Source organism: Sphaerodactylus townsendi, linkage group LG03 (assembly GCF_021028975.2).
Source record: "Sphaerodactylus townsendi isolate TG3544 linkage group LG03, MPM_Stown_v2.3, whole genome shotgun sequence".
Classification (NCBI taxonomy): Eukaryota; Metazoa; Chordata; class Lepidosauria; order Squamata; family Sphaerodactylidae; genus Sphaerodactylus; species Sphaerodactylus townsendi.
The window spans coordinates 14,472,461-14,496,713 of NC_059427.1; the positions used below are offsets into that span (position 1 = coordinate 14,472,461).

Consider the following 24,253-nt stretch of genomic DNA (forward strand, 5'->3'; position numbering starts at 1 on the left):
AATGTGGGTGGGGCCAGGTGGGCATCTTACCAACAGCGCTTCTGATTGGCCACTGAAGTTCCAATTGGCTATGAAGATTACAATGTTTCCGTGGCAGCAGCTGCGACGGTGTTTTATTCTCTCTCGCACATCTCCCACGGTGCTTAAAAAAAAAAAATTACCCCTCCTCACCCAGCATTTGTATTGGTGTTTGGTGATGACTCCCGTGGCAACCATTTTGCGCATGCCACCATGTCAGGATTCCAAAGGTGCCCGAAGGTTTGAAAAGGTTTGGGACTCCTGGTCTAAATGAGACTTGCCGTATCAGTTTCTGCCAAGGTAACATCTTAAAAGGATTTCAGTTGAACCTGAAGTTGAAGCAATATCTGATAGTGAGGCCTCAATTATGCAAAACAGTTTGCCTCAGGGTTCCTTCTGCTTTAGACTGCTACTGATACAGAAGTTCTTGCTAATTGTAATCACAGATAAAGCAGGAAATCTAAAAATCAGCACGAAAGGGAGAAAATTGAGGGCAGAAACCTAGAACCCGAATTCTAGGTTTGAACTCAGAAAAAGACAAAAAGGGAGGGGCAGTCTAGAAATTCAATACACAGTAATAATATAGGCAGGAGATTACTTAATGTATTGTCTTAAAAGGATAGAGATATAGGGCTAATAATTTAGGGCCTTGGTTCCTTACAGCTTGATCCTGTGCATAGATCACGTTAGTCTGAAGCAGTAGAGAAGAGCAAGAGTCCGGAAGCCCCTCACAGACTACCAAAATTTCTGACAGGGCTTTTGAGAGCCACTTCTTCAGGTACCTCTTCAAGCATGATCCAAGTGCATGTTTGTTTGGAAGGGACATTTGATTCAATGGCTCTGAAAAACGCGTGCCCTAAACTGTGGTCTTCATAATCCCTGATGCTAGATCTTGTCTAGAGTCCTGCTTTCCAGTAGCATAACCAGCTGGGAAGTTTATGGAAGAACACTGTACTGTCCAGTCTCAAGTGACGTTTCCTCAGTGCATTAAGAACATAAGAACAAGCCAGCTGGATCAGACCAGAGTCCATCTAGTCCAGCACTCTGCTACTCGCAGTGGCCCACCAGGTGCCTTTGGGAGCTCACATGCAGGAGGTGAAAGCAATGGCCTTCTGCTGCTGCTCCCCCCGAGCACCTGGTCTGTTAAGGCATTTGCAATCTCAGATCAAGGAGGATCAAGATTGGTAGCCATAGATCAGGGGTAGGGAACCTTTAACACTCAAAGAGCCATTTGGACCCGTTTTCCATGGGAAAAGAAAACACTTGGAGCCGCAAATAATTTTTGACATTTAAAATAAAGATAACACTATATATATAGGGTTTTTTTTACCTTTTACTGAGAAGCACATGGATGCGTCCGACCTGCTGCCTGCAGGGTGGGCAAGGATGGGGCCAGCAGCTTGGCCTCGCCGGCCGCCGGGAAAGCGCCCACCCCACTCCAATGGGGCAGGCGAGAGGGGAAGCCCGCAGTGCTGCCCAGCCGGCCGTGGACAGTTGTTGCGCCCACTCTGCTGCCTGCAGGGCGGGCAAGGATGGGGCCAGCGGCTTGGCTCGTGGAGCCGCAGTGCAAGGGCAGAAGAGCCGCATGCGGCTCTCGAGCCGCAGGTTCCCTACCCCTGCCATAGATCAACTTCTCCTCCATAAACCTGTCCAAGCCCCTTTTAAAGCTATCCAGGTTAGTGGCCATCACCGCCTCCTGTGGCAGCATATTCCAAACACCAATCACACGTTGCATGAAGAAGTGTTTCCTTTTATTAGTATGTCCCCTGTTTCTAGTATTGTGAGAAAGAGAGAATTCCAGGTATCAGATGAGCAGAGGTGGTTTGCAATTGCTTGCTGCTACATAGCAACTCTGGTCTTCCTTGACAGTCTCCCATCACTGCCAAGCTCGGGCCAAGCAGGGCATAATTACAGCAAGACTCTTCTCTGCTTGTACCATGATGGACACACTTAGCATTCAGCAGAGCACTGCCCCTAAGCCTGGAGGTTCCACTTAGCTGTTGATGCATCTGTCTTCCCGCAGTTACACTCCCATTTCCCTTTTTTGTTTTCCCTTAAGGTCAATTTAACAAGAACGGGGCTTTGGGGTATCCGTTTCTGCTAATAATTTCCTGTCAGCTCATGTCTTGCTTTCTTCGGTATTGCCCTTTTAAGGGTCAGTCCGGTGGGCGGGGCTAGTAGAACGCCTCGGGTTTTGTTTCCTCGTTTTTTGTCATGTGATCCGTTGAAGCGGACCTCGTCCGTCTCAGCCAATCGGGGACTTGCTGCACAGACCGACCGACCCGGGAGATCCCAAAGGATCTTGACACTTCAAAGCGAACTGGAGCTTAGAGAGGGGGAGTCAAGGGGCAGCTTTTAAAGGGGAAGCGACCCTGGTCGATGCGGGAAACGGGATCCAGGCGGGCGAAGCTATGAAGTCCGGAGTTGATCCCTGGAGGAGATCCCACCTCCGGCATAGGCGACCCTGGGCACGGGGGAATCTCCGTTTCTGGGCTCTGCTGTCTTTGGGCCTCTGCTGCGGGAAGGTGACTGGGATGGCAACACCTGATCAGGTAAGGGGTTGATTTTGTGGGATCTTCCCCCTCCCCGCTAAACCGGGGGCAAAGCATGACCCTCGCAATCCCCTCACCGATCCCCATTTTTAAGGTGGCGAGATGCTCTCTGTCCCCAAATCCTTCCTGGAGGAGGAAAACAGTTCGAAATCAATATTATCCAAAAGGGACAGCTACGACCCAGTAGGGTTTCCAAGGCAGGAGATGTTCAGAGGGGGTTTGCCGTCGCCTGCCTGCCTGCCTCTGCAAAGTGGCATTTCTTGGGGGGTCTCCATCCAAAGAGTGACCGGAGCTGACCCTGTTTAACTGCTAAGATTTGATGAGATCAGGTTGTCCAGATCAGGACTGTCAGTACCTACTACCTGATCTTTTAAAATGGAAAAGCCGGTGATTGGACTTGAGACTTTCTGCCATGAATCGCACAGCCCATCTCCATAAACAAAAGACATTTTAAGAGTTTCAATTTAGCATAACTTTTTTATCCCGCCCTGCCTTTCCTCCTAGGACAAGGGTGGCGAACCTATGGCACGGGTGCCAGAGGTGGCACTCAGAGCCCTTTCTGTGGGCACGCGTCCACAGAGTTCATCATGTGGGGGGAGCGGAAAATCACCCCACACACACACATCTAGGCTGGCCTGGGCACGATCCTTTACCTGGGAGTAAGCTCGGTTGCTGGCAATGGGGCTTGCTTCTGCGTAAACCCTCCTAGGGTCGTTATTCACCCATTTGAAGCGTTGCACAGTTGCTTCACCAAGCTTACTCCCGAGTAACGCGCGCCTCGGAGCCAACTGTTTTTTTTAAACTAAAACCTCCGTATTCACATTGTCGTGTTGGCACTTTGCGATAAATGAGTGGGTTTGGGGTTGCAATTTGGGCACTCGGTCTCAAAAAGGTTGACCATCACTATCCTAGGAGCATGGGGCAGTGTACAGCATTGCCTCTGCTATTTTACCCTCACAACAACCTTGTAAGATGATCGGTTAGTTTGACTGACAGCATGACAGGCCCAATATCACTTTAAGGAACAAAGAGTTTGTGCGCTGTATAAAGAGGTCACCTAAGGGTGCACACTCGACATCTTGAGTACAGGAAAGGGAAAAAGCAGGGGTATGTCTAGCAAAATGATAGGTGCTTGTTGCAGGTTGCTTCTTGTGTGTCCCATTTCTCGTTAGAAGAAGAAGAAGAGTTTGGATTTATATCCCCCCTTTCTCTCCTGCAGGAGACTCAAAGGGGCTGACAATCTCCTTGCCCTTCCCCCCTCACAACAAACACCCTGTGAGGTAGGTGGGGCTGAGAGAGGTCCCGAAGAACTGTGACTAGCCCAAGGTCACCCAGCTGGCATGTGTGGGAGTGCACAGGCTAATCTGAATTCCCCAGAGAAGCCTCCACAGCTCAGGCGGCAGAGCTGGGAATCAAACCCGGTTCCTCCAGATTAGATACACGAGCTTTTAACCTCCTACGCCACTGCTGTTAGGCTAATTGTGAAAGGCGGACTGCCCTTTTGAAAACGCTTCTCCCTCTCCAGATTGCCCCCCCACACACAATGGAACCTGAGGGAACGTGGCAAATCCCATTTGTGCCCATGGAACCAGAGGGAGCGTGGCAGAAACGTGGTGGCACAAAAGTGATGATTTTTGAAAATGGGTTAAAAAAAAATGAACTAGCACATATAATACAACGAGGAAACCATGCCCGTGGATGAAAAGCAGGCTATCACTAAAACTAGCTGTGTGCTGGCTTACATATAAAATGTCCTCTTTTCTCTGAGCAACTGAGCATGTCGGGTGAGAAGCTGTCTTTCAAGTAAGGGCTCTAGATTTTTGTGGGTGAGGGCGAGATTGAGTTAAGATTGGACAACCCTTATCTACCCACAGGCAGGTAAACAAGATTCCGGACTGCCTGTTCTTTATGAAGGCAGAAAAAAATTCCATCCATCTGGCGGGAGCTTAGACGGTTTTTCCGTTTGCACCCAAGGTGTGTTTCTGGAAAGACAAGTTTCCTTGTCTTGTGACTGGTGCACTTCAGTCTGTCATGCAGCTGAGTAAGTGTGTCCGGCAGAGGATGCAAAGCTCACTTCCCCCCCCCCCCTCCAGCAACCAGGGACAGGGGTCAGAAGAGTGTGATTGACGGCTACTTGGGCCACCTGAAAGGGTCAGCTAGATTTGGGTTCAGTAGCTCCCTTCCTCAGTTACCAGGTCATATAAATCTGCATATGAAGTCATATGTTCTGTTAAAGGGTGGAATGCCAATTTCATGCTAATTTTGGGGAACATGTTTTTGTTTTGAATAGAACTGTAGGCAGTGCTTTAACCGTAGTTTAATTATAATGTAGCCGTAGTTATAATGTCATAAATTAAATGTATACAGTATCTTCCTCTATAGACTCAGTGTCCTATGAGCCAATTTGTGGTTTTTCTTTCTCTCCACCACATCCCCTTTACCCTCTCAACTGCTGAGGTAGATTAGGCTGAAATAAAGTGACTGACAAAGGCCGATGACACACAAGGTGTTTGCTGCATGGTGGAGGCGAATATCTGCCGTGGGAAGATTTCTTGTATGGACGTATTTCCTTGAGCCCCGCTTTCATTTTCCACTCTCTCTGCAGCAAGCAAATCCACTTATAGCACAATTTTAACTTTGCTTTGCTGCCAGAGTAAGACAGATTTGCCAGTGGCCGTAGCTTTGCCTTGCCAAGTCTTACCCCTCACTCCCTTGCGCTGTTTTGCATGCTTCCCCCTCGCTCTCCTCCCTGTTGCCGACTACTTCTTTCCTTTTGTCCTGCTGTATAATTTCTATTGCTCATGGCCTCCCTGCTCCTGCATATTTTTAGATCTGTAGATTTAAAAAATAACCATATCAATAGATCGATAAATCAATGCTAACGCTACAAAAAGTAAAAATAATAAGGCTAGTCAATCAATCCAAACATGCAATTTTTTTCCTGAATTTGATCATCAAACTGGGACGTCTCTAGCCTCGTAGTTTTATACACAAGAAATTTCCACACCAGGAAAAGGCCATTGGTCTTGACACTTGGGTTTACAGCACATTGGGAGATGGATGATCGTGAACCTGGGAAGCTTTGCTAACGGCAGTTCACGTTGTCGTTTTGCAGTTTGCATGCCGCCATTACTCCCCCCGGGCCCTCACTTCCCACGATAAAAGACCATCAGTGTTCAGGCAAATTGTACAGATGCCGTATTTAAGACTTTTATTTAATAGTTCGCCTATTCTGTGTCGATCTATAGATTTCATAGATTGATATATCAATCTGTTGATAAGATTAAAGATACAAAATTACAGCTCACATGCGCGATAGAGAACCCGTGAAACGTCCCCCCCCCCCCCCCCCCCGGATGCAAGCAAAAAGCTAGCTGATGGGTAATTCCTGCCCTGCCACAAACAGGGCAGTGGGTAATAATGCTGAACATCCCCTGAAACAAAGACCGCCGGTCAATTCTCTCCGAAATCGTGGGAACCTCACTGTGTAATTTGCGTAACCGACCAATGACATTCAGGGCTGAACAGATATTTGACCTCAGGGTTTGGTTCTACACAGAGATGATTTTCTATTGCTGCTGCAAACTTTCACAGTGGCAATGGAAAAAAAACACAACAGTTTTTATCGCATTTGTTGTTATTCCTCCTCAGCTGTAATTTCTTTCCCTTGTACTGAAGGGTTTTTTAAAAAAAATTGGGATCAGGTAGATGTAACACTATAGAAATCTAAAGAAATTATCTGCTAGTTACCAAATTTTATTTTTTCTTAAAAGTATCCAAACCTTTCCCTTAAATAGTTATAAGGAGAAAGGTGCAGACTGCAGTTTCCCTTTAACTCACCCATTAAAAGGGCTCTATTTTTTTTTAAAAAATGAGCAGTAGTAGATTGCAATTGTATTAGGGTAATCTGTTGAAATAATGGATAAAACAGTTTTAATCCTCATTTGCGATCCCCCCCACACTCCCGCGCGCGCGCTCTCTCTCTCTGTGTTTCAGGTAAAGTGACATGGATACTCCTGAAAACACCACTGCTCTAAGCTAGGAAGGCATCTCCATGTGGACACAGACCAGTTCTCAGATCCAGTGCCTACTTCCTATGCTATACTGGCTCTCAAGTTTGAAAGGATCTTCTTCGTAATGCATAATTTGCAGATAAATTGCAACCCGGTCCTTATCTCATGCTCTCCACAATCCTCTTTAGCGCCTAAAATCAGTCCCTTTCCCACAAGTCTCAGGGATTTTCACTGTTTACTTTTCCCTTCACTGCTTCTGTCTTATCCATCAGAGCAGGACATTTCCTGCTAATTCTCATCCTGTCTCCTGGTGCTGGAATTGTCTTAGAATTGTCACACTAGATAATCTTTGGAGATAGATTTCAGTCTACCACTTACCCTCCATCGCTCCTGCTGACAGAGCCCTGTACCCATTAACCTCACTACTGATTAATCCATACAGGGAGCAAGGATGAGTGTGCTTGCCGGAGCCATTACTATAAGCTGCAGGACTCTGCTGTTGGTTATGGGCTTTCCCCCCCAGTCTGTTTGGTTCCTTTAAATGGGGAACAACAGTGAGGCGAAAGGGTTTACATGGCTTCAATGTAGCCTCAAGTTAGCTAGAAGTTGATGATTCATGTGTATGAGGGGAAAGGGAGTGTCCGTGTACTTATTGTGGGTTGGCTGCCTCTCAAAGCCATTGTATTCTACCGGGTTTAGCTTAACCAAGTTAGGATGTTTTTTATCATTTGATGTGTCATGGTAAGACTTTGCTTCAGATCTGTTTTCAGATATCTGATTGATTCTACAACCTGAATCCTGTTGTATTGTTTACTGAATACTCCATCCTGTCAATTGTTTTGACTCAGTCTGTCTCATCTGGCCTGAGTCCAAGTAAGAGGGGCAGACTAAATGGCATAAGGAGCAGCAGTGGCGTAGGAGGTTAAGAGCTCGTGTATCTAATCTGGAGGAACCGGGTTTGATTCCCAGCTCTGCCGCCTGAGCTGTGGAGGCTTATCTGGGGAATTCAGATTAGCCTGTACACTCGCACACACGCCAGCTGGGTGACCTTGGGCTAGTCACAGCTTCTCAGAGCTCTCTCAGCCCCACCTACCTCATAGGGTGTTTGTTGTGAGGGGGGGAAGGGCAAGGAGATTGTCAGCCCCTTTGAGTCTCCTGCAGGAGAGAAAGGGGGGATATAAATCCAAACTACTCCTGCTCCTCCTGCTCCTGCTCCTCCTCCTCCTCTTCTTCTTCTTCTTCTTCTTCTTCTTCTTCTTCTTCTTCTTCTTCTTCTTCTTCTTCTTCTTCTTCTTCTTCTTCTTCTTCTTCTTCTTCTTCTTCTTCTTCTTCTTCTTCTTCTTCTTCTTCTTCTTCTTCTTCTTCATAAAGAAGTCTCAAACATTTTTCCGCTGCTTCAAACCAACAGAGCTACCCACCTGAATGAATGAATGTGGCAGCCATGTCCCACTAATATTTCCTACATCAAGGGTAAATTCTCTAAACGTTCAGAGAAATTTCCCGGGAGCCACAGTCTGTATAATTTATAATTCATTTAAATATATTCTGATTTTCTCAGCTCTTTGCAAACCCAAATGCAGGGCCTGCCAGGCTTTTATGAAACACCTCCTATTTATTTGAGGTAACAAAAGCCAGTTAGTTTACACTGAGTGAGGACACAAATGGGCAGTAGGAGCCCATTGTTGGGATTGCTGGTTGGAGTTGGGGGGGCCTGGAGGCTTTGAGAGTGGAGCTTGGGGAGGTGGGGCAGAGTCAGTGGCGTTCCTGCCTAGGGACAGGGGGTACCCTCTGTCCCCGGGCGCCCCTCATTTGGTCACATGGGGGGGCGGCAGCATTTCAGGGTCGTTTGTGGGTTTTTTAAGTTTTTAAAGTGTTTTTTCACGTTCCGGCCTGCAGGGGGCGCATTTCTAGGACTAGCAACACCAAAATTTCAGGGTACCATCCAGAGACTGTCCTGATGATACTATCCGAATTTGGTGATGTTTGGTTTAGGGGCAGCAAAGTTATGGACCCCCAAAGGGGGTGACCTCAACCCCATTGTTTTCAATGGGAGCTAACCTGAGATGGGGGCTACCCATTTGGGGGCTCATAACATTGGTCCCCCTGAACATAACTTCACCAAACTTGGGTGGCATCATAAGAATAGTTAACAGATGATACCCTGAAATTTTGGTGTCACTAGCTTTAAAGATACACTTCTTCCAGGCACCCCAAGAAATGTGCCCAAGATTCTTTGTTTTGCAGTGACTTTGCTCCATTGTAGCCAATGGGGAATTTCTGAGTGTGTAGGCAGGCTGCACATTTTTGAAGATAGAGGCACCAGACTTTCAGGATGGCTCCAGGAGGGCCTCCTGGTAATAGCATCCAGGTTTGGAGACCTTTACTTCTGGGGGTTCAATTTTATGGGCCCCCAAAAGGCTTATTTTGTTTCCCCGCTCCTGCACGTGAAAGCCTGTGGCCTGAGTTCTCTCAGAACTATCTCAACTCGCCCCCCACCCCCCACTCCAGAAGCAAAGCTCACCAAGCTTGGATGCTATTACCAGGAGGCCCTCCTGGAGCCACTTTGAAAGTCTGGCGCCTCTATCTTCAAAAATGTGCAGCCTGCCTCAGAAATTCCTCATTAGCTACAATGGAGCAAAGTCACTGCAAAACAAAGAATCTTGGGCAAATTTCTTGGGGTGCCTGGAAGGGGTGTATTTTTAAAGCTAGTGACACCAAAATTTCAGTGTATCATCTATTAACTATTCTTATGATGCTACCCAAGTTTGGTGAAGTCATGTTCAGGGGGACCAAAGTTATGGTCCCTCAAATGGGTAGCCCCAATCTCAGGTTAGCTCCCATTGAAAACAATGCGGATGGGGGCATTCCATTTGAGGGACCATAACTTTGGTCCCCCTGAAACAAACATCGCCAAACTCAGGTGGTATCATCAGAGCAGTCTCTGGATGATGCCCTGAAATCATGGTGCCGTTAGCTTTAAAAATGTGCTCCCTGCAGGCCAAAAAAACACCAAAAATACCTCCCCCCCCAACCCAAATACCTTGCATTTGCATTTTGTTTCATATTTGGGCAGGATTACATGTCGGACAATTTTTTGTCCGGAAGCGTACTAAATTTGCCCAGATTCCAGCTGAATCTGCTATTTGTTTCCATCTGAATCTCCAACTCTCCAAAGAGTGATGCTGTTTCAGGGTGGGGGAGAATCCAACCCCAAACAGCATCACTTTCAATTTTGTTTTAACTGGGGACCCCTGATTCTCCCTTTAAGGTAGGTTGAAAAGAAGAATCTGAGCTCCCTAGTTTAAACACCATTGAAAGTGATGCTGTTTGTGGGTGGATTCAACTGGAGGTGTTTTGTGAGAGATGATGCTGACATTTGTTTGGTAAATGTTTTGCTGGGGGTGATTTGTGAGAGATTTACATGCTTAATACCCACTTGCACTGGCTTGGAGTTGTTTCTCAGGTTAACAACCTACCTCATAGGGTTGTTGTGATTAGGAAATTAGGAAAAGAGTTGGTGGGGAGAGAGCCATGTATGTTTTGACGGGAGGGGGAGGTGTTTTGTGAGCTGGTACAAAAAAATCATTGTTTGGTCATGGTGGGGGAGGGTGGCAGCCCATACGCCGGGCGGGGAGGGGGGCGCCAAACTCAGGTTTTGTCCCCGGGCGCCAGTTTGCCTAGGTACGCCCCTGGGCAGAGTATAAGTATAATGCCATAGAGTCCCCCTCAGAAGGAACCATTTTCTCCGGAGGGTCTGATCTCTGTTGGCAGGAGTAGTAATGCTGAGAGGGCTCAGTGGCGCATTTGGAGATTGGCAACCCAATCTATTTGAAGGGTGAACATAAGAACATAAGAACGAGCCTGCTGGATCAGACCAGAGTCCATCTAGTCCAGCACTCTGCTACTCGCAGTGGCCCACCAGGTGCCTTTGGGAGCTCACGTGCAAGAGGTGAAAGCAATGGCCTGCTGCTGCTGCTGCTGCTCCTGAGCACCTGGTCTGCTAAGGCATTTGCAATCTGAGATCAAGGAGGATCAAGATTGGTAGCCATAGATCAGTGATGGCGAACCTTTTCGAGACCGAGTGCCCAAATTGCAACCCAAAACCCACTTATTTATCGCAAAGTGCCAACACGGCAATTTAACCCCAATACTGAGGTTTTAGTTTAGAAAAAACGGTTGGCTCCGAGGTACGTGTTACTCAGGAGTAAGCTTGGTGAAGCAACCATGCAACACTTCGAATGGGTGAATCACGACCCTAGGAGGGTTTACTCAGAAGCAAACCCCATTGCCAGCAACCGAGCTTACTCCCAGGTAAAGGATTGTGCCCAGGCTAGCTTAGATGTGTGTTTGGGGGGTGATTTTCCGCCCCCCCACATGGTGAGCTCTGGGCTCGCATGCCCACAGAGAGGGCTCTGAGTGCCACCTCTGGCACCCGTGCCATAGGTTCGCCATCACTGCCATAGATCGACTTCTCCATAAATCTGTCCAAGCCCCTTTTAAAGCTATCCAGGTTAGTGGCCATCACCACCTCCTGTGGCAGCATATTCCAAACACCAATCGCGCGTTGCATGAAGGAATGTTTCCTTTTATTAGACCTAATTCTTCCCCCCAGCATTTTCAGGTGTGATGAAGACTAATTTGGGTGGGCCGAATAAATCCTCACTCCTCCCATGAAGCTCACAGACTGAGTCATCCTCTCTTAGCCTTACAATGTTATGCGAATAGCGGGGGGGGGGGGGGCACATAGAGAGCTGCATACATTTGAAGAAGTGGGGTGGGATACATATTATATAAACAGATGGCATCAAAATTTTACATTAAAATGTGATCCGTCAGACCTAAAATTATTCATTAGTTCCGTTTTTAAAAAGTGAAATAGACATACCACCAGCCCAATGCCTCTTTTTTGACAGAGATCCAGAAAACAGAAAGCTTTCTGGATTAAAATGGCAGTGCCATCTTAATGCGTGGGCACGCTGGGCAGTGGCCTGGGGAGCCCCATGCTTATCTATGTACATTGTGACTTGCTGGCAATACATAAATACTATAAACTATAAATGTTTTGTTATTGCAAAATGCATATTGAGCATGTGTTTTATTAAATATAATGAACAATATTAATGTTAGTTTTTGTGATAACAATTGGACATTCGCCTCTGATTTAGTATCACAGTCGCCTCTGCAACCACACGCCCCTGTATGTGTTTATATCTCATGCACTGCTTTGCCCCAGGGTCCTGTAATGCTGTTAAGACGTCCCTGTGAAAGGGTTTTATACCTTTTTTGCTTCCCTAAACATCAGCAATGAGAACACTTCCTCCTTCCTTGGCAAGTGTCTCTTCTTACAGTTTGGTTACGACTGAATTTGGCTGATGATAGTCATTCTGGGATAGTTTATGTATTGTACTTTACGCACACGTTCTGGGATAGTTGATGTATTGTACTTTGCACAAAGAGAAGAGAGGTGGGGTATGTTTTGTTTGTATGTGCTGGTACACATACACCCTGCAAGTCAACCAGACTTAGATTTTGTTTTTTTGAGCCGGCAGCGAAAAATGTCCCCATTCGTCTCTTTCATCTTTCCCTGGGAGGGAAGGTCTGGCAACTTCCACTTCCTCGTGCCTTCAGATCTTGCCAATATGGCTCCTGGTGTGGGTTTTCTTTTGGTTGCCACATCAGTCATTTGGTCTGCCCTGCAGCCAAAACTGCTTCCTGATGGCTGAGAACGTGAGAAATAAAGAAGCTGTGCCTAGAGATCTGTGTAATCCTTTTTCAGAGTTCCCCTGACCTCAGATTTGGAGTTACCCTTGGGGCTAGCATATCCACTGTCGCTGTTGACTGAATCTAGGCCCTACCAAAAGGCTGTTTGGAAGATTTTTATTTCTTTATTGCACTTCCTCCACATAGCTGAGAGGAGAATAATAAAATCTTTGACCCTATTTTTCATTGCTTTCTCAAGGCACATAGTCCTAGTTTTCTCAAGGCACAATACACTGTCCTAGTCCCTCCCACCCACATTTGCAAAGAGTTCTGTCTACCAGACCTGTGTTAGCGGTTCTGTGCTTATAACTGAACTCACAGGTACAAGAAGAAGAGTTTGGATTTATATCCCCCCTTTCTCTCCTGCAGGAGACTCAAAGGGGCTGACAATCTCCTTGCCCTTCCCCCCTCACAACAAACACCCTGTGAGGTGGGTGGGGCTGAGAGAGCTCCGAGAAGCTGTGACTAGCCCAAGGCCACCCAGCTGGCGTGTGTGGGAGTGTACAAGCTAATCTGAATTCCCCAGATAAGCCTCCACAACTCAAGCGGCAGAGTGGGGAATCAAACCCGGTTCCTCCACGAGCTCTTAACCTCCTACGCCACTGCTGCTCCTAGCATTGAGCTTTTGGGGAGAGGGAGAGGCAACATGGTGTAGTGGTTAAGAGTAGCAGACTCTAATCTGGAGAACTGGGTTTGATTCCCCTGTCGTCCACATGAGCAGTGGAGAACTGGGTTTGTTTACTCACTCCTCCACATGAGGCCTACTGAGTGACCTTGGGCCAGTCACAGTTCTCTCAGAACTCTCTCAGCCCCACCTATCTCAAAAGGTGTCTGTTGTGGGGAGGGGAAGGAAAGGTGACTGTAAACTGCTTTGAGCCTCCTTAAAGGGTGAGAAAAGCAAGGTATAAAAGCAATCTGTTCGTAATAGTTTTAAATTCTCCCCGGAAATCATTTCTTCCATCCTGAAGCAGAATTAAGGACGTAAGAAGAGCCTTGCCGGATGCCAGAAAAGGCCCATCAAGTCCCGCATTTTGTTCAGCCAGTGACCAGCTAACTATCTCTAGCATGCTCACAAACAGGAATATCGCAACAGAGTCATCTGCCTGTGCCTCTTCAGCAACTGATACATAGTGGAATACCAGCTCTGCTAGTGGACGAAGCGGATAACCAACATGACTAGTAGTCATGGTGACTAGTGGCCATTCATAGCCTCATCTATGAATATTTCCATTCCCCTTTTCGAGTCTTCCGAGTGGGCGGACATCACCACAGCCTGTAGCCTAGGCTGACCAGACGTCCCGCTTTTGGCGGTACCGTCACGCCTTTAAACAATTTGTCCTGCGTCCCGCGGGTTCTTCAAATTGTCCCGATTTTGGGGAGGCTGCCGCACTGCCTTCTGGGGCGCAAGGCAGTGCGGCAGCCTCCCGCGCGCCCGGCCGCAGGAGCACACTGCCTTCTGGGGCTTGCCGTTTGCCACTCTGTGACAGGGCGGGAAACGGCAAGCCCCAGAAGGCACTGTCTTGCCTGTATTATCTATTACAGCTGCTCTTGCTGCCTGTCTTGTAGCCGACCCGCCCTCCCTCGATCCCCGGATCACAAAGGTGACCATCTGGTCACCTTACTGTAGCCGCAAGTTCCACAATTTCACTTTGCCTTGTCTCTGTGCCTGTTCCGAATCTCCCACACTTCAGCTTCTAGTATTATGGGGAAGAAGAAAAGTCCCTTACTGTCCACTAGTGTGTAGAGTAGGCCCTACATTGGAGTAGTGGGCCTATCAGTATACATAAAAGCACAAGTCTCTGAAGTTGTTTCAGGTCAGGAAAATGGCACAGGACTACCAGCTTCAAGATAGGGTCTGGCATTCTCCTGGAATTACAACTGATCTGCAGACTACTGAGCCATCTGTTCATCTTCTGGAAGAAATGACATCTTTGTAGGGTGGATGAGATGAAGGATTGAAGATGGCCTCCCTGCTGAAACTGAGAGTGCGCTTCACAGTCCCTTGTACTTCAACATCCTGTGGTGATATCTGCCGCAGGTTTACTAGTGGAAAAATCAGGGGGCTGCGGCCTTGGTTAAGCTCCTCGCCTGCTGCTAGTGGCCATCTGTTCCCCTCCCCCACATATACTTGCCTTTCCACCCGCTTCCTGTTTTCTTCTATGCTGAATTATATGTGGGAATGGAAATGTCATGCTCTGAATACTCTGTTTCCTTGCATGTGGCTAAGCTTTTCAAGGCCAACACTGCACAACAGAGCAGAACATCTTCTCATATGAGTTACTGCCATTTTTCAAGAATTCATGGTTTAATACAGAGGCTGGGGTGGATGGCATTACATTGAAAGCCACTGTTTGTGGCAAATACAGGCTGGCTGGGCTTCAAAAGATTTCTGGATTGAACGTAGACCGCTTAATTCAGCTTGGTGAACTATGCCCACATTTTTGCAGAACAGATCACACCGATCACAAAGAGCCGGGTTGCACGGCTGTTTCTTTATTGCACTGTAATATGATTAGAGAAAATAAACCCCAGGATTGGATTCTGCAAACCAGGGGGAATGATTAGTTCTGAGTGGTTTCTACTGACCTTCCACAGGAAAAAATAGGTTAAGGCACAGTTGCAAGGGAAACAGCAAATGTCATATCACCCCCCATCTGATTCTTTGGACTCGAGCACAAGAGATTGAATCTAGGACTTCCTGGATGCAAATCAGATGGACTATCATGGAACGATGGCCCTTCCCCTGGCAAAATCTCTGTGCCACCCCAAATTCTTAAATCAATGACTGAAATTATCTTTAATGTAATTTACGTTTGGCTGTGTCTTAAGCTATATACCCACACACACAGGTGGGATCCAGCAGGTTCTCACAGGTTCTCGAGAGTAGGTTACTAATTATTTGTGTGTGCCGAGAGGGGGTTACTAATTGGTGATTTTGCCCTGTGATTTTTGCCTTAGTTACGCCCCTCCTCCACTCCTCAGCAGTAGCGCGCAGAACTTGAAGCAGTCTAGCAGGAGGTGCACTGGTGTGCGTGGCAGCCTGCGCCTGCGTGCATTCGTTTCCCGCCCAAGGACCAGCGCAGCGGCTGCGTCCTTGCCACAGCCCCGCCCAGGAATGCCCCGCCCCCAGAATGCCTGGCCACACCCCCATCACGCCCCGCCCAGCCCCATTGGCACTACGCCACTGTTTGAATCCCACCACCATGGGAACCTGTTACTAAAATTTTTGGGTCCCACCACTGCCCCCCCACACACATACACACACACACACAAACACACACACGGGGGGGGGGAGAGAGAGAGAGAGAGCGGAGAATGAAAAACTTATTGCATTCTGGAATGAGAAAATAAGTTATGAAACCCATCAGTTTGCTTTTTATTAAACTTTGTAAATTACAAATAATGTCTTTGGGTGGGGAGTTGTTCCTCTTTTGTATACAAATTTGTATAAAATCATGTCTAAAACATTCATCAGCTCTGCAAAGGTGTTTTCTCCCCTTTTCACAATTTACCTCCCAGCAGTTGCCTAACAAACCTTTCTGGCTTTTTCTTGGTAGGTGAAACCAATCATCACCATGGAGCAGTTACTGTGGGTGAGCGGCGGCGTGATCGGGGAGGTGAACACGTTCAGGATACCCCTCATCGCAGCGACGCCTCGGGGCACCCTTCTGGCCTTTTCTGAGGCCCGGAAGCACTCTGCCTATGACACCGGAGCTAAATTTATCGCCCTCCGCAGATCGCAAGACAAAGGTTGGAGAAACTGTGGGTTGTGAGGGAGAAATGAATTGTGCCTGTGTGTAAAATGGAGGGAGCTTTAGCAGACCTTGAGGTGGAAAAATATGGCAGATTCAAAAATATGGTGATTCAGAACAGAAGGAACTGTATTTTCTCTATTAACTTGTAGACTGGTGATTACAGGGCAAGGAATTGATTCTTCATCCTATGGGGCTCCTAGTTTGAGGCAGGCAGCCTCTTCAATGATAAACTACATGCACGCTCTATGACCTTGATTTTGAGTAGACACGTATCAGATTGTGCTGCGTGTCAAAATAAACATGTAACATAGCCACGTAGCCTTAATCTCAAGCACTCAGAGCCAGCTCAGTCAAGGTAGTTAGGTTTCAACTTCTGGAAGATTCTTAGGGGCTTTGGTGAATCTAAGGGGAGGAGGAATTCCATGACTGTTTAGCATTTTGGGGGCTTTCCAGAAACTGCTACATTCCCTTGACTGCCTAGTTGGGCGAAAAGAAAAATGAAGATGCTTGTTGCTAGGCAACGGGTGTACTTCTCTTGGTACATCCAGGTGCCAGGGTTGCTGGTTGTTGCCAATGGGGCAAAGCTGCTCGGGAGACCAGGGTTTAAATCTGCACTCTGTCATGAGGTTCACTAACAGGGCCATCCTAAGAACACTTTCTGGGGAGTAAACTTCAGTGGGTAGGGCCAAGACGGGTTATGAGTAGGCCTGTTTTGGATCGGTCTCTGTGTGACCGACTAGGGCCAGTCTTTCAGCCAAACCCACCTAACAGAGATCAAGAGGGTAGGCATAAGATGGGGAGGACCCACCAGAGTGCTTTGAAAGGAAGTCAGGATAAAAAATAAAACCAATAATAACAACAACAATCACTACCTGACCAGGAGAACCTTGCTGTCATGGCTGACTTGGCCTACAGCAGCAGCTTGTCGTTCAGAAATCAGCAGTTGAAGCTTTTCACACTGAGGAAATAAGTGTCATCGCTTGTTGCTATCTGCAGCTCAAGCTGCTGGTGTAGGCACAGGAGAAAGACCAGTATAAAAAGTTGGCAACCCTATTCCAAATGTGGAAGCCATGATGAGAGAGTTGAAGGGGATATTTAGAGTCACGTTCAGACACCGTGTTCTTCCCTGCTCTGAAGAGACTTTCTGAAGAGAGGCAGAACCCACAGTGACATGGGAGTGTGTTTTCAGGGCAGGCCTGTCTTGCCCGCGACACCAGACTGGAAGGCCTTTCTGCTTTCCTCAGCTATCCCGAGGAGTACGCTGCTCCTGACCGTTTGTGTATCTTTCCCAGGGGCCACGTGGAGCCCTACGTCGTTCATAGTTGATGATGGTTCCCTGGTGGACGGTCTCAACCTTGGGGCTGTGGTGGTTGACTCAGAAGAAGACATTGTGTTCCTGATCTACACGCTCTGTGCCCACTACATCCACTGCCCTGTCTCGAGCACCATGATCATTCGCAGCCGTGACGATGGGGTCACGTGGAGCGTTCCCAGGAACCTCTCTGAGGAGATTGGCACGACCATGTTTGCCCCGGGGCCAGGCTACGGCATCCAAGTGAGTTTGCATTGTGCCAGATATGGGGACTTTTTTTAAAAAGTATTTATTTATTTGCCATTTTTCTTATGACCAGGGCTATATGATTCTGCAGAGGTATGGGGAAAATATGATTCTGCAGAGGTATGGGGAAAATTCAAACATGTGGTATCTGGGGCAGAATGTAAGCTTTCATTTGAGCAAAGAACCAAGTTTCTAGCCCACGTGTCTGTGAAGATGTGCTCAAAAGCCTGTGAGCAAAACCTGCTGATATCTGAGTGGTCCGAGGAGTGAAAACCCATGGGTCTTTGGGGTTCTGCACAGAACTTCCTGCCCTTCCCTGTGACTATGCAAAGCATCAAAAGGCTGGTGATTTTGTTATGAAGAGGGGAGGGGAAAATATGCAAATAGCCTCGATTTACACTAATCAGACAGGTCAGAAAATCCAGCTTTGTGCATCTGTGTGTATAGACTTTTCATTTATTTTAGTGTGGCACACATGCAGCCCTAAAACCCCAAGTAGCAGACAAGACGAGACAAAAATGAAACCTGACAGTTTACAAATCAATACCACTTTAAAGAAGTCTATAAATGCTATATTTGCTAGCTGCCACCCAGAAATATTAAAAGCTTCCCCTCAAAAAGGTTGGTAACAAGAGAGTGTGTGTGTGTGTGTGTGTGTGTGTGTGTGTGTGTGTGTGTGTGTGTGTGTGTGTGTGTGTGTGAGTGAGAGAGAGAGAGAGAGAGAGAAGGGCTGTCAGGTCACAGCTGACTTATGGTAAGGTGACCAGCCGTCCCGCTTTTGGCGGGACACTCACGCTTTTCCGCAATGTGTCCCGCGTCCTGCAGGGTTTTAAAATTGTCCCGATTAGGCAATGCGCTCCTGTGGCCGTATGCGCCTCCTGTGCTGCCGCACTGCCTTTTGGGGCGCTTCCCTGTTTCCTGACCAGGGAGCACCGCAAAAGGCAGTGTGCTCCTGCGGCCTCGCGGGTGCACACGCCCCGCGTTACAGGAGTAAAAATCTGGTCACCTTTAACTTATGGTTAGTCCAGCAAGTAGCTTTGAAGGTAAGTGAGAAGCAGGAATGGTTTGCCCCTGTCTTCTTCTGCAGAGCCTTTTTTGGAGGTCTCCCTTCCAAGTATTGACCCTGCTTAGTTTCCAAGATTTGACAAATTCAGGCCACATGAGGCCTCCTTCCTTCCTGGTAATAACTGTAATATTAATTTCTTACAAAATGCTGCAGTAGTTAGCTGCTGTGTCATTGCTGTATTAAAAACCACCGTCCAGATCATAGCAATAGATCATTATAACATTATAATACTATAGCAATCTGGCAGTAATTGACAAAGGCCTTGGTGGTGCAGATGGGAAACGGCAGCCGCAAAAGAAGTAATATAAGGGAAGTTTGGGGAAAACTGCCTTTTGGGCACACCGCTGCCCCACTGTGAATTACAGAGATAACAAAAGCTACAGATAATTATTATCTCCTTGTGGATGTGTCTAGAATTAGGCATCTATCGGTTCCCATAGGGAGGGAATTCCATAAAACCAGGTCAGTTGCTTCTAACTTCGCCAAATGTTGCTTCTCTCAGTTACAGATCAAAAGCAGGGACATCCCTGTTGCTCTTAACTGAGCAGAAGGGATCCTACAGCAGAATGCACGGACAGGGAGTCTCATTTTGAGTCATTTCTCTCGGTTGCAGAAACGTCACGAGCCCAAGAAGGGCCGCTTGATTGTCTGTGGCCACGGGACGATATCCCGGGACGGGATCTCCTGTCTCCTTAGTGACGACCACGGCTCGACATGGCAGTACGGGCGGCAGCCCCTGCATGGGATCCCTTTTGGTGGAATCAAACTTCCCAGTGACTTCAATCCTGATGAATGCCAGGTGGGTGTGATCCCAAATGCAGGATGATTTGGAGTAAGGAAAGCTCAGGCCAGTCCATCTTTGTATTATTGTGAATTGTTCACCATGATAAATGCACATTAATGGGTGTGCTGAGCGATTGAGAGTCTTGTTGCCATTTAGAGGAAATGTTGATTTACTGCCTTCTTTCCAGAAGGCAAGAATTTGGCTTCTGGCGACATCTGACCCTAGCTTCCTGTCCATTCCAGGTGGCAAGGCATTTCTGAATAAACCTTTGATCGGTCCTTGTTCCAAGGAGAGGAGAGGCTTTCATTACAGATTTTCTTATAACTTTGGGATCATAATTGCACAACGACAAAATTATAATTTAAAAAAATTTATTAACAAAGAAGGAGTTTCAATAACGAGAAAAGTAGTAATTAATCAGTTCTCCTCCTCCACTCCCCAGCAGAAAGGGAACTGTTTGTAAATCAGTTCGGGAACGCCATGTAAGTGCCCAAGAAGTAATTTATTAATTAAGCACATAGAAGCAGGAGGAGCTTAAGATTTGTGCCACGTCCCTCACCAGAGAAGGGTGGACTAAAAAAAATGATTTAAATAAATTTAGAGTGGGGGGAAGAAATGGGGCTTTGGGCCACTGTGAGTCTTTAAGCCCTAACCCTGTTAAGGATTTCCTCTAGGTTCTCTCTCATACCACCTAAATCCAACCCGAACATCATTGTCCAGCGCAATGGATACCCAGGGTGACTGAAGTGCCTGGAATTTTGATCCCCTGTACACTCCTCTTAGCAACCTTAATGTAAGGTGACCAGATGGTCACCTTTGTGAACCGGGATGGGGGGGTAAGCGGCTGCGTGCGCGCGCATGCACACGCAGCCACAGGAGCACACGGCCTTCTGGGGCTTGCCATTTCCTGCCCTATGACAGGGCGGGAAACGGCAAGCCCCAAAAGGCTGTGCTCCTGCGGCCGCGCGCACATGTGCGAATGGCAACGCCCCCTCCCCAATGGACAGAGGCGCCTTCAGCTCCCGGGCCGCTCCCCCCACGGACAATTTGTCCCGCGGGTTATTTTAATTGTTCCGATTTTTGGGAGGCTGCCACACTGCCTTGTGCCCCAGAAGGCAGTGCGGCAGCCTCCCAAAAATCGGGACAATTGTCAGCTCTTTCCGTGAGGCACTGGGGCTAAGTGTTTGGCCGGGGACTGTCCATGTAAAGTGGGACGTCTGGTCAGCCTGCCCTAATCAGGCAGCTCTTGATTCCAAGGAATCATAACCGGAGGATTTTGCTAGTGGGGACGGGCACTGATGTATTTAATGGGGAATAGTAAATCACTGGGCAGAATGCTGTTTTGCCATCAGCTGCAAACAGATCTGGAAACATCCCTCCACCCAGCAAAATTCTCCAGTTTTGTTTCCTTAAGCATCACTACAGGTGTATAATATGAAAGCAAAAGGACTGGATATGATTTTTTTAATGAATGCTGCTCATTCAAAAAGGAGCCTGGGATAGCCTTAAGCAGAGCATCGGCCTCTCTTGTCTCCACCTTGTTTATATGTCACTTTTTAGAATTCAAGAGTTCAAGAATCCAAGACACCCCCCCATCCCAAAGTAGGTTATGGTATCTTCCATGTTTACATGCTAAGTAGCATAAGGAAAAGAAGTGTGGGGAGAACAGACCAAAGGAACATTTGTACTTGCTTCACCTACCGTATATACTCGTGTATAAGTCGATCCGTGTATAAGTCAGGGCACCTAATTTTACTACCAAAAAATGGGAAAGCTTATTGACTTGTGTATTAATCTAGGGTGGTAACTCCAAAGCAAACGGGGGCAGGGAAGAGCCAGGGTGCCCACTCCCCAGCGGATCACTCCCCCCCCCTGCCACCTCCCGGATCCCGACAGCAGCCCCAGCCCTTGGCTGCTCTGGCATTTCCTTGCTTGCAAGACAGAGCATTCGCTTAAGCCAGTGGTGGTGAACTTTGGCACTCCAGATGTTATGGACTACAATTCCCATCAGCCCCTGAAAGCATGGCCAATTGGGAGGGGCTGATGGGAATTGTAGTCCATAACATCTGGAGTGCCAAAGGTTCGCCACCACGGGCTTAAGCAATCTTTGGAGCATTGCCCTTTTAAGAAAATCATAGAGACACCCTGCCCGAGTGGCAGCTTCCCTGAAGCCAAGCCTCAGAGCCTGCAGGGAAAGGAAAAGAAGGAAAAAATGAGTGGGTGAGTGAGGGGGACGACTGGCGGCAGCGGCGGAGGGTGGCTTGCGTATAAGTCGAGGAGGGCTTTTTCGGCACAAAAAATGTGCTGTAAAAGTCGACTTATACGCAAGTATCTATGGTAAATCTTATCCCTGCACCCAAATCTTACCCCTACATCTTCTTCCAGCCCTACGAGTTGCCAGATGGATCTGTGGTGATCAATGCCCGCAACCAGAACTTCTACCACTGCAGTTGCCGGATTGTGGTGCACAGCTATGATGCCTGTGACACCCTTCCGCTGGAGAACGTGACCTTTGACCAGACGTTGGTGGACCCGGCTGTGGCTGCGGGGGCCCTCGTCAAATCCGGCCTTGTCTTCTTCACCAACCCGGCCCACGAGAAAGAAAGTGAGTACGAAATCGGGTACAGGGGAGTGGGGGGTGGACTGCATTTGGTCATGAGCAATAGCCACTGGTGGTCACAAATAATACAAGGCTACAGAGAAGAGTATTTATTTATTTTATTTATTTATTTCTTAGACTTTTATACCGCCCTGTCCCCAGGGGGCTCCGGGCGGTGTACAACATATAGATATAATACAATATAGGATAGCTAAAACCTTTAAAAGCAGAGATAAAAACAATGAAAACTAACTCTAATAAATATGCAATAAATACTAGTAAAAATATGAGTGGCATCCAGCATTCTATTTTCAAAGTCCTCTCCCCAAAAGGGAGGGATGGCGAGTTCCGTTGGATGACAGACGGCCCGGATGTCAGGGGCCAAAGGGGGGGGGGGGCACCATCAGCGGCCGGTTCCTCCAAAGGCCTGGCGGAACAACTTCGTCTTACAGGCCCTGCGGAACTCACCAAGGTCCCGCAGGGCCCGGACAGTCGGAGGGAGAGCGTTCCACCAGGCCGGGGCCAGAGCCGTAAAGGCCCTGGCCCGCGTGGAGGCCAGCCGCATCACCGAGGGGCCGGGAACCACTAGTAGATTGGCCTCGACTGATCGAAGACTTATTGACTTATATACGCATAAGTGCCATCAAGTTGTAACCGTGGCAAGGGGCTTATAAGGCAAGGAAGAAGCCAAGGTAGTTTGCTATTGCCTTTCTCTGCAGAATCTTCTCTGCTGGTCTCTCATCCAAGTACCAATCCTGCTTACCTTCTGAATGTATTTATATACCACAGAATTCACACTTCTAAGGAAAGTTGTAACCAGGACTGTTCTGGTAGCTTGTCAGGAAGAAGAGTTTTGATTGGTTGGCCTATATAGATGGCTGCTTGTTGCCTAGACAACAGAGAGTTTGCCCTTGCTCCTGACCCAGCATTAGTGCCCATTGGTGCAGGAATCTTCTCCGCTCTTCTTCTCAAGCTTTCCATCCTGTGGTTGATTTTTCTGATAGTGAACCTTGGACTGGCTGCAACAAGGGTTGCCAATTCTAGGTTGGGAAATTCATGGACTGTCCCCGCTTAGATGTGATCAGCCTAAGCTGGGCTAGGCCTTCATGAATGTGACTCTGTAATGTCTCCCAACCCAGGGGTTAACATGACACTGCGCTGGAGTTTCACCAATGGCTCATCGTGGTGGAAAGAGGCCTTGCAGATCTGGGGGCCCGGCATGTGGTTACTCCCTCCATGGCCAGTTAGAAGCGGGGCGGACACCGGCTTGGCCGCCCACAGCGTCTTCGTCATTTACGAGAAGGGCCGGGTCGAGAGCACCGAAAGCATCTCTGTGGCCAAGATCAGCATCAACGGGAAGCTGTGACCGCACGGGGTATCCTCCACCAGATCCTCTTTCCCATGTGCCTTTTCCACTCCTGACCCTCGGCAGGGCTAGGACAGAAGGGAATCTGAACTGGAAGTAGGGGAGAGCCCCGCCCCCCCCAGTTCGATGGGGATTCTCTGACCAGGGCTGTAGGGAGGGTGAAAAAGACATTGGCAGCTCGTGAGACCACCACCAGCAGCAGGGGGAGAAGCCAAAGGGGCTCGCGAGTCTGTCCTCCGGTGGTGCCCTCTGTTCTCTGTGGTCCTCCCTGTAGCGACGTCACGACGCTAGCCTTTCCCTCGCCCCTCCCCCATGATACCGAGGCGGCCAGTCTACCTCAGAATCTCTCCTGACTTTAGATGCTGCTATTGAGTTTTTGGGTAGAGGGGCAGAAGCGAAGGGTGGGGCAAACGAGAGATAAGAGGAAGACAATCCGACGACCAGGAGCAAATAGCTGTTCAGCCTGGATTTGCTTATCATAGGTAGAATCAAAACAGCAAGAACTCTGTGAAGATTTGTAATGAATAAACTGATTACGCACTTTTATTTTCTCTTGTGTATGTTTTTTTTTTTAGGAAGCTATCAGAATTAACTTGCTGGCTCAGACCGCTTAATCAGTTAGATCCCTTTGGGAGTTCACCAGCAAGGTGTGATAGGAGCAGAGGTGGGATCCAGCAGGTTCTCACCAGTTCCCGAGAGTGGGTGACTAATTATTTGTGTGTGCCGAGAGGGGGTTACTAATTGGGTCTGCTTTTCCGTTAGAAATTCCATTAGGTCCAAAA

General features: G+C 47.9%; 1 protein-coding gene across 1 annotated transcript; it reads left to right on the forward strand.

Moving 5' to 3' along the window:
- The first annotated feature begins 2,261 nt into the window (after window positions 1-2,261).
- NEU1 (neuraminidase 1) lies at window positions 2,262-24,017 on the forward strand. Its single transcript, XM_048489427.1, has 6 exons — window positions 2,262-2,570; window positions 15,901-16,093; window positions 17,391-17,653; window positions 19,336-19,521; window positions 21,892-22,111; window positions 23,245-24,017. The coding sequence occupies exons 1-6, from the start codon at window positions 2,430-2,432 to the stop codon at window positions 23,469-23,471; spliced, it is 1,230 nt and encodes a 409-aa protein (XP_048345384.1). The 5' UTR covers window positions 2,262-2,429; the 3' UTR covers window positions 23,472-24,017.
- The last annotated feature ends 236 nt before the right edge of the window (window positions 24,018-24,253 follow it).

Bases quoted from the DNA above. Each gene is read 5' to 3' on its own strand.
- NEU1 (XM_048489427.1), top strand. From the start codon at position 2,430: ATGAAGTCCGGAGTTGATCCCTGGAGGAGATCCCACCTCCGGCATAGG. The intron at 2,571-15,900 runs GTAAGGGGTTGA...TTTTCTTGGTAG, and splicing joins GGATGGCAACACCTGATCAG to GTGAAACCAATCATCACCAT. The intron at 17,654-19,335 runs GTGAGTTTGCAT...TCTCGGTTGCAG, and splicing joins GGCCAGGCTACGGCATCCAA to AAACGTCACGAGCCCAAGAA.